The following is an 11045-nucleotide window of genomic DNA, read 5'->3' on the forward strand; positions in this document are numbered from 1 at the left end:
TTTCAATTAAAAAAAAAACACTTTTGATATTTTTTTCAATTTCAGTTAAAAAAAATATTTTAATATTTCCAGCATGTAAAAAACGCGGCACAGCACTATTGAGGTCACTGTTCTTAATCCACTCAAATATTGGCACTACACAAATCTCCTAGCGCGTCCTGGTCGCCTGGTACTCGTAGCGCTCGCACGGCCGCGATAGGTACGAAATTCGAGCGGGCGGCGGCTTTGGCGGCAACGTCAAAAGGAGTCGGCGGCCGTTTGGAACAATCCGAGTCGGCGGCACGTCGGCGACTGTAACAAACAAGAATGACACTAAAGCATCTAATAATTGGAGTCATTTTGCTTTGACAACTATTCTCACATTATTTTATGACGTGTAAAATAAGTTAAAATTACCTACTTGTTTAGGTAAGGTATTTAATTTAATAGTAAATAGGAAAAAAAAGTGTGAAAGTGTGGGTAAGTAGGTAGGTAATTAATAATTAGACTTACGTTTTACAAGAAAGGTTCGAAATGTCGTCATCCCCGTTCGATGCATAGACCTGCCGCTTCATCTGTCCACAACACTTTCGAAGCAAAGTCTGGTGAGCTTTCCACTTGAACTCGGTACCATTCTCAGAATGCCACACGAGGTAAATAATCAGCAGGAATTAGCTCGGGCGTACGTTGCATGTGGTAAGGTTCGCGTGGTAGTCCTTGGGTTGGCTGCACGGCTAGTACGGCTTCTTCAAACTCCGGATCACGGGTCGCCGAGCGGCCAGTCTCGGATGACGCGTGGAAAGAGCCCGTTAAATGCAGTAGGCGATTGACCATTTTCCTGAAGCAATGCAGTGAAGGCAGTTGCCTGGTTTCATCAGCTGGTCTACCTTCTATGAATCGCTGATACAAGTTCCGTGCTTCACTTAAGTTGCCATCGCCGGCACCCACACACATCATCATTTCATAATAACCTACATTACTCAAAGACACCTCGAACTATCACTGATCACAGTTATCACAACAAATCCAAATTTCGAACTTCACTCCACAGATAGTAAACAAGCACTGACAAATAATTTGACAGTTTACTTTCGTGTGCATGTTTCTATCTCTTTCGAATGCTAGTATCCTGGTACTTAAGGGTATGTTATTTATTTGTGCGCAATAAAATATTTTTATGGTATTGTTTGAATGAATGAATGTATTGTATTTTATGAAAGTAGGTACGTATTTTACTTTGAACCTAGAAAAGTAAAAAAGTCGTTTATCTAATAAGGATCACCCGCGCTCACACTCTGGCACTAACACAGAATTGCCACGTTTCTTCGCAAATATCCCGCGCAATAGCAGAAGGCGAAATTAATCTGTCAATAATAAGACATACTATCACTCTGCCCGTATCCCTAATGGGGTGGGCAGAGTCACAAGAACATCCCATTAGCGGTACGAGCATGATAATTATTTATGTACCTATGTTATGATTACTTGTGGCTCTGTCTGCCCCATAAGAGATAAAGGCGTGATATTATGTATGTATGTTTGGTACGGGCATGTAGCGATACGAGCGTGTAGTGGTAAGTGAAATTCCGCAGTCTCTGCCTACTCCAATGGGAAAAAGGCGTGATGTTATTGTTCACTGTTGGACAATACACGACTACAATTTAGGAAGGAAAAAAAATACAAAAAAAAAAAAAATATTTTTTATCATGGTTAATGATAACTTTCCCTTAACAGCACCGCCATTTTGAATTTCGGGTGCACTAGGGCTTGCCGATCAAAAAATGACTATCGATAATCTATCCCGACCGAGAGTCGATCGATAGCAAGACTATTGATAACTCGGAAAGTGGGAACATTTTCGATTTTATTACCTAAGTGCAATACAATCGATAGTATCGTTGCGGATTAATAACAAACTATCGATAATTTTGCCCTCAGTCAGTAGTATTGCTACACTCCGATAGTATGGTTATTTTGAGTGGGCTGATTGTCTAAAGTGAATTTCAATAACTCAAAAGTCCATGGATTTAGATTTTTTGAAAAGTTATTTTTTTATTTCTACCAATCAAAATCGTAGTTGAAAATGATTATGATCGATAATCGATACTGAACTATCGATAGTTTGAAACACTAGCGTGCCTTTTTCTATTCGCGAGCCCTGGCATCCTGGTACAGGGTATAAATCCCATTAACTGTCCCAATGCAATTTGCAATTCCGTGCTTCGGAAGGCACGGTTGGTCCCGGTGACTACTTACTCATGTAAGAAAGTAGTCATTACATGAGTCATGTCAGAGGCCTCTGGCGGCTCAATAGTTACCCTGACACCAGGGTTGATGAGGTTGGTAATCCACCTCACAACCCACACGATAGAAAATGATTAAAGAAAATACTGTTATGTGTTTTTAATTCCTTGTACGCAATAAAGTATTATTGTATTGTACGAAAGTACTTATTTTAAGATTACTTTTACCATGTCATAGTAAAAGTAAAGTTATGTTAGGTAGGTACTTTACTTGAGAAATTAATTTTGTCTTTACTATGTTGTAAACGTAACATTAATGTCTCGTTAATAAGATACACAATCACTTGCAGCTGCTCGTATCCCTAATGGGGTGGGCAGAGCCATAAGTAATCAGAACATACTAGCCCGTATCACTAAGGGGTAGGCAGTCACAACGGTACTTGAGAAATTTATTTTGCTTTTACTATGTTGTAAATCTCCAAGGAATTCTAACAAGCCTCTGACGTTGCCGGCCGCCTCAGGGAGGCACCCCGTCTGGCCAAGGTGCCGGACCCGGTAGTTGGCGGCTCCTTCACACTCCAGTAGCACATGGGCCGCTGTCTCGTCCATGCAGGTTCTGCACAGGGGCTTGTCGGTGACACCTAGTGTAAACAGATGTTTGTTGATATCACCGTGACCCCACAGCTACACCTGCTACCTGCAGCTGTTACCTGTATTAGTGGAGACCTCTTCACATTTAGAATTCTTTTGGAGAGACAACTATTGATGTTGGGTAGTGCCATATTAGCCTGCCTGCATTTATTTACGGTGGTTCATAGTCTGGTGTGTTTGTTCATTCCCAAATACCCTAATACCGAACTAGCTTTATTTGCGGATGATACAGCCATCTATTCTTCGTGCCGTGGTCGAGTTATGATGACCGGAATTCTCCAACGCGCCAATGCCTTGGGCAAGTAGTTTCGCAAATGGAGAATCAAGGTAAACCCGGAGAAAAGTGCAGCGGTGTACTTTTCAAAGGGCTATTATAATACGTCACGGTCACGCTGTCAACTTAAGTCATCAAGATGTCTGGCAAGCCGATCCCTTGGGAGGAGCAAGTCAAATATCTCGGCGTAGTCTTAGATAGACGTCTTACTTTCAAGGCCCATATCAAACGTGTGCGCGATCGCGCCACGTTTGTAATGGGCCGTGTTCATTGTCTCCTTAACAAGCGTAGTAAATTATCCCTTAGGAATCTACACGACTTGCATCCGTCCGATCATGACCTATGCAGGGGTAGTTTTCGCTCACGCGAGTCTCTCTCAAATCCACTGTCTACAGGAAATACAAAATCGTTCGTGGTTCCTTCGCAATGAAAATCTGCACATTGACCTAAGTCTGCCAACCATTGCCCAATGGCTCAAATTAGTTTTTTCGATTCTGCTCCGCACCAACCAAATCCCCTGGTAGTTGCGGCTTCCGAATACATCCCGCTTAGGAACGGTACTGAATAGCATCGGCGTCCGAAGTATGTAATACGATCCCGACGACCCGATTACTCTAGCCATAGAATCAGCCAATCAGCTCGCGACAACAAACATTTCAGGACCCCGATACCGACACCGCCGGCGTGGTCGACGACTTCCCTCAATCAGCGCTTATCGCTATCGACTTACTAGGGTCGTTTAATTCTTTCAAATATTTTTCCTCTCAGACGACGCCCTGAGCCGAGGTTCGCGCCCAACTGGGCACCCTCAGGCCTGTTGTCTTAAACGTTGTACCGGGTGAGAGCCTTCAGCGCTCCCCATTTGTCCGGCCAAGTAGTTAATATCATTTGCGGCAAATCTTCGATAAGTCACGTCAAAAAAAGGTGTGTTTGTTGGCTGCTCTCGTTCGTAGCAGCGAGCGGACCTGTCCGAATGAGATCGGCAATATCGGTTCCGGACCGATGGCTGTTACCTCCCGTTCCCCTTCTGGCCAACTCGTCCGCCGCGTCGTTACCTCTTGAATCGCTGTGTCCTTTGATCCATTGTAAAGTGAGGTGTTAGTACTTGCACACCTTAGTCAGTGATTGGTGGTAACTGTGTATGAGTAGTAGTAGTTGTTTAGGGCCTGCAAAACTCTGAAAGTATTCTAATGAAACTGTCCCGTACCTAGCTAGCCATGAACGCATTCGCCGCTAGCGTGATGCCCATTTGACCTGGATGACGGTGTTAAGGGAGCCTGATATTACGTAATCATAAAATAAAGCATACTACACAAGGAGACGAGATGCATTGTAAAGTACATTTCTTTATCAACTATTAATGTAGGTAATCGACTACATTTTTGGACAAAACTTGTACAACAAAGTGACTCTGCCCACCTCAGTAGCGCAGTAAGTGTGATATTAGATATGTGTAATTACTTGTAGCTCTGTCTGGTCCATTAGGGATAAAGCCGTGATTTATGTATGTTCACATCTTGTTCTATCCTATTGGTTGTGAGGTGGATAACCAACCTCGTCAATCCTGGTGCGAGGGTTATTATTGAGCCGCCAAATGCCCCTGACATGGCTCATGTAACGACTACTTATTACATCAGTAAGCAGTAACCGGGACCAAAGCCCATTGTTTTTTTAACTATTGTGTCTGGAAATCTTGGCCTCACAAGGATGAAACAAAACAATTTAAAAAATATTGATTAATATGGCCATCACTGGCACGTTTACCCTTTACTAGGGCAGGCATAAATAAAAGAGGTGGTAGCTGTTCACTCAAAAGTTAAATACCTTGAACAGCTGATTGCTACGTAGTGTTGTGCAAATTTGAATTTATTACATGAAGACCTGGAATTCAATTGCTCATAACTAATGCAAATATGAATTTAGGCGGCCAATACTCTCGCATGTGATTTGTAGATAGTGACAGAGTAGGCACACTTCGGGTTGATACCCCCGTTCCGTTACACCCTGTAGAGAGAAGCGTACTACCGGTTTGATGATCCGACCTGATCTAGTAGTTGATACTTTCGGTACATTGTTTATGTTCACTGCTGCCTTATTTGGTGCATCTTCACATTCCTTAGGCTCAAACGTAAAAGCTGGCTTGAGACGATCTGTACTAATGATTTTCTCGGTATCTGCCTGTAATATTTTAAAATATTTGTCTGTTCGTTCAATTACTTTGTGTGGCCCTGTATATGGTGGTGATAATGACTTTGTAAGTCGATCTTCACGTATGAACACATGTGTGCAATCCTTCAGGCTAGGGTGTACAAATATTTTTCCTTGTGTTCGTTCTTTCCTTGGTACTGATGACATTTTTGATATTCTTCGGCGTAATTCTCTTACAAATTCTTCGTTCTCAGAGATATTATGCGTTTCCGGCTCAAAGAAATCACCTGGTAATTTAATAGTTTCTCCGTAAACCATTTCAGCGGCACTAATCTTAGTTTCGTCTCTTAAACATGTTCGCAGTCCTAGTAGTACTGTGGGTAATTCTGTAACCCACTCGCTCGTATTACCTCTACACATAAGAGCTGTTTTAAGTGAGCGATGCCATCTTTCTATAAGCCCATTTGATTGGGGATGAGAGGCTGTCGTTCTTATTTTGTTTATTCCCATTCTTTTTGACAATTGTCGAAATATATTGGATTCAAATTGTCCTCCCTGATCGGTAGTGATACGTAATGGACAGCCAAACCTGGTTATCCATTGGTCATATACAATATTCGCTATTGTTTCAGCTGTAACATCTTTCACAGGATACGCTTCGGGCCAACCAGTACTTCTGTCCATCATGGTCACCATGTAACGGTAACCTTGACAATAGGTTAGAGGGCCCACTATGTCCATATGTACATGCTCGAATCTGTTGCTATGTACATATCTACCTAGAGGTGATATAGTGTGCCGTTGCACTTTGCACCTTTGACAATTAAGGCATGCCCTCGTCCACTTACTGACATCTTTGTTCATCTCGCGCCATATGTATTTGTCACGAATCATGTTACGTGTCGTACGAATGCTTGGGTGACTAATCTCGTGTACTGCCTTAAAGGCTGGTATTCGAAATTATTCGGGCAAATACGGTCGAACTTGATCTCTAGAAACTTCGCAGTATAACGGCATGTTGCAAGTAGGTATATATATTTTCTTGAAGCGTAGTGTACTGGATTGCATCAGAGCCTGTAATTCTGTGTCATTACTTTGAGCTTCTGCCAGCTGTACGTAATCTATAGGCGATGGTGTGTTTATAGATTCTATCCGGGACAATGCATCTGCGACTATGTTGTCTTTGCCACTTATATGTTGTATAGACGTACAGAACTGCATTATGAAATCTAGATGCCTTATCCGTCTTGGTGTATCATTTTTACTGACTGTACTTTTTGTTAAGGCGTAGACTAACGGCTTATGATCTGTATATGCCGTAACGTCTCTTCCTTCTATGAGATGTCTAAAATGTTTGGTAGCCATATATATAGATTCACGATCAAATGTACTATATTATTTCTGTTGTGCTTCGCTGAGTTTCTTCGAATAAAATCCCAATGGTTGCCACGTGTTATTTATTTTTTGTTGTAGGACGGCACCTGCACATGAATTGGAACAGTCCGTCACGATTGCTATGGGTGCCACCGCTGATGGAAATGTTAATGTTGCTGCTTCCGCTAAGTTTCGCTTAGTTTCCTCAAACGCATCATTGCTCTCTTCCGTCCACTGTACTAATCTTTTATCATTTTTCTTAGAGCCGTGTAAAAAAATGTTTAATTTGTCATGTATTTCAGCGGCATTTCGTAAATGACTCCTATAAAAATTTACCATCCCTAAGAAACGTCGTAATTGTTGCACAGTTTTTGGCCTTGGAAATGTAGTTATCGCCTTAACTTGCTCATTGGTAGGCTTTAACCCTTCTTGTGTTACATGGAAACCCAAAAAGTCTAATTCTGTTTTTCCAAAGTCGCATTTAGAGAGATTTATAGTTATTCCATATGTGTCTAAGCGTTCAAATATCATCCTTAAATGTTTTCTGTGTTCCGACTCCGATGATGATGCAATGATTACGTCATCGATGTATATAAAAATAAAATCCAAATCCCGTAAAACTTCATCATTTAGAAATCTTTGGAAAGTCTGCGCTGCGTTTTTCAATCCGAAGGTCATTCTCGTAAATTCGTAGAGGCCAAAAGGTGTTGTTATTGCGGTTTTTTCAATATCATCTTCTGCGATGCCGATGTTGTGATATGCCCTTTGCAGATCTATTCGTGAAAATATTTTTTTTTCTGATAATAGGTAAGTACAGTCTTGAATTCGCGGTATCGGGTATCTGTCGGGTTTTGTTATAGAATTCAGCTGCCTGTAGTCTCCGCAGGGTCGTAGTTCACCATTTTTCTTGTTTACTACATGGAGCGGACTCGCCCAGCTACTCTTTGAGGGTCGACAGATGCCCATATCCAGCATGCGACGAAATTCTGCCTTCACGCGTTTGTACTTATCGGGAGGTAGAGGTCGTGGTCGCGCGTAAACTGGTGAACCTGTAGTCTCGATGTGATGAACTACGGAGTGATGAGGTGATTGTTTAAAACACATAGGTTTTGTGATTTCGGGAAAATCGGCCAACAAGTCACTATATTCGTTGTTATTGTCTATTGTTCGCACTGAAAGTTGATTGGATAACGTCACTGTAGCAACTGAATATATGGTTGTTACGGAATCGATGAGTTTTTTTCTATGAACGTCCACTATTAACTTATGATGGCTTAAAAAGTCTGCGCCGAGAATTGGCTGTTTCACTTCAGCGAGGACGAAGGACCATCGATATGGCCGCCGCAAGTTAAAGTCAAGGTCAAGATATTTTACACCATAGGTTTTTATTTCGGTGCCGTTCGCTGCATACAGTTTATAATTGTCACTTTTATGATTATATAAATGCTTTTTTGTCACTGGTATTACCGAAATATTAGCACCTGTGTCCACTAAGAATTTTAATCCACTATTATTGTCCGTAACACATAAACGGGGAAAAGGGGTGATAGTGCATATCTCCACCTGCGATTGCACCTTGTTTAGTTTCCCTGATCGTCAGACTTTTTCCACGCGCAGGGCTCTGTGCACTTTTTTGCTTGATTCCGAAACTTGTGGTGGTAGTAGCACAACCAATTTGGACTATCAGGCGTGCGGCGACTTTGGTTACGTCGTCCTCGAGATGCAGAGCGTGATCGCCCTCTTCCATAGTCGTTGTTTCTGTACATTCCTCTATATCGTTCCATATCTCTTATTTTCAAGCTCAATTTGGCTATCTCGGCCAATATAAAAGCGTTATCGTTGCTGGTACTGAAGTTTGACGTGGATGCCTGTACTTCTGCTATCTGCAATGGTCTCGATGTTTCCACAATTTTATCCGCTACTGTTGCAAGATTGGTCAAGTCTGTACATTCACTGACTGCTAACACTGCTCGTACCGACGGCGGTAAGTGTCCTTGCCACATAATACGTAAGGTTTCATCAGGTATTTTATCACGTGCTAAATCCTTCATACGACGCAAAAGCTGTGAAGGCCAAGCCAAGCCAAGCTCCATTTCACTTAATAACTTCTGGAATTGCCTTATTTCAGACTCTTCGTACACAGTTAGGAGTCGAGCCTTCAAAGCATCGTATTTCTTCGTTTCGGGCGGCTTCAGAAGTATATCACTAACTTGTTGTATAACATATTTCCCTAGTTTGGCGATTACCATGTTAAATCGCGACTCGTCACTTATCTTCTGCGGTCCTAATATTGCTTCACATTGCACAAACCAAAGCCGTGGCTGGTCGCACCAAAACTCTGGAAGTCGTGATGAAACTGTTACACCAGCTAACTCCGTGATCTCTGTCTTTGATTGTGGCGGCGGCGGTGGTGTTGGTGTCGTCATTGTTGTCTGCTGTTGTAGTCGGGGTCACCACTGTTGTTATCTTGCGTGTGTTCAGATAAATAAAATCCAATAGTCGATACATGCGTTTATTGAGAGAGGTTACACGACACTGAATCATTATTACAAATAGGAACGTTTATAGGTAGATCTATCATAACACGATACATTATGTAGTGCCATATTCGGCACAAAGTGTGGGGTGTCAAACTATTCGTCTTGACACAAGGAATCTTATAATCTAATACACATCAAAAATATTAAAAGGACTACCAAGTAATTCTGAAGAAACTGAAGTTTCAGTATTTTGGCTGAAACTCCGAAAACACTCGACTGAAAAATGTAAAAATAAATATAGGCGCTAAGCAAATTAGCGCGCAAGCAACAGTCCACTAAAAATATGAATTGCCACAGTATTTAAGGAGCTACAGCCGTCGAAAATTAAAACTTCAATTAGTAATAAATCCGCTGAAAACAGCTGGAAAATTCTGGAACCTCTTCGGGAAGTTTTGATGTTCCGCGCCGCTTCCTCCGGGGTTTGTGCGAACTCGCTGTCGCCACTGGATCACGTGTCGCGTGGCCACGTTGTTTCGGTTTTATTAAGCTCGTTAAAACCTAAATACTTACCGGCACCGACGCAGGTCGCAGCAGTCTCGTCGTAGAGGCCCTGCTGCTCGTCGTCGTGTGCGTTACCCCAACAAGAAAGTATCTCCTAGAGTTATATGAGTAGAACGTATAGTTGGTGCCTTATCTGCTGTAAATGTGCCCCCACATAAAAAATGTGTGCCCCCTGTCGTTTCGAAAAAAAATCGAAAAAACGATTCTTGCTGGGGTAACGTTTTTCTAGCAGGAAAATTCTAAACGAATGATCGGAGAGAGAAAAACTGTGCATGGCCAGATAGCTTATATGTGTGCCAAAATGTGCCCCCAAAAATAAAATCTGTGCCCCTTCAGATTTTCGAGATATTGCATTTCCTGCTGGAGTAACGTTTTGATGAATAGTATATCTCTAAAACCATTGCATGTGCCCCTGTAGAATAAACATACGCGAGTAGCTCTTAATGTGTGCCCCTTTGTGCCCCAATTAGATTTTAGAAAATATTTATAGTTTTCAAGTTATCGCGGTTTTATGAAAACCCGAAAAAACATCGCAGCGCCTAAATGAGACAAGGCATAACTTCGCTGAAAACTGTATTCGGTCTTTCTTGACGCTAATAATAACCATACAAAGTTTCAAAAATGTTCATGCATGCGTTTTTGAATAATCTTGCTAAAAGTAAAAACGATGGTGTCATAACTTTGACGGCAAAATACAAGGAACTGGCACAATCCCAGATGTGTAGGTGTAAACCAAAATCTTGTGCCTTTAGTCAAAAATATATGGTGAAAATATTGAGCTTCAAATGTTACGCATTAAGTAAATATAAACAAAAAACCAAAATATGTAAACAACGGCTGGTTATCCGACCAAATTTGAATGACTACTAAAAAGCGACGGATTCATACATATCGATGACCTTCTTTACTTTACTCACTAACCGGTTCACACGTGTTGTGCCTGAGTACACTGAAGTAGAAAAGTAATAACTAATAAAATAAAGTTGTTATTGGATTATATTTTAATAGCTGTTTCTATGACCTTACACATGATTAAGTACATTTATAAGAGCCATTTTCAAATAAAATGTACATGTGACTAACATGCTCAAAATCGTGACCAAACTGTTTTGTGACATACCTGTATTTTTATACTAATGTAAATAATAATTTCCACATCAACAAGCTGTTTCATTTATATAGTCACAAGGTGCATTTAATATATTTTTTAATTAGCCCTCAAAACTTTTGAACGCGACTGTAAGGACAACAGCTTAGGTATAATACGTCCAATAAAGAAGGTCCTCGTTAAGTATGAATCCGTCGCTTTTTAGTAGTCATTCAGATTTGGTCGGA

General features: G+C 41.3%; 1 protein-coding gene across 1 annotated transcript; it reads right to left on the reverse strand.

The window, feature by feature from the left end:
- Positions 1–8249: 8249 nt before the first annotated feature.
- Positions 8250–9095, reverse strand: LOC126380968 (uncharacterized). The gene has a single exon (XM_050030533.1). It carries the CDS (start codon positions 9093–9095, stop codon positions 8250–8252), a length of 846 nt encoding a protein of 281 aa, XP_049886490.1.
- Between the last annotated feature and the right edge of the window lie 1950 nt (positions 9096–11045).

The sequence above is a fragment of the Pectinophora gossypiella genome, unplaced genomic scaffold (assembly GCF_024362695.1).
Source record: "Pectinophora gossypiella unplaced genomic scaffold, ilPecGoss1.1 Pgos_32, whole genome shotgun sequence".
Lineage (NCBI taxonomy): Eukaryota > Metazoa > Arthropoda > Insecta > Lepidoptera > Gelechiidae > Pectinophora > Pectinophora gossypiella.

Excerpts from the sequence above, each read along its gene's own strand:
- LOC126380968 (XM_050030533.1), bottom strand. The coding sequence starts at position 9,095 with ATGACGACACCAACACCACCGCCGCCGCCACAATCAAAGACAGAGATC.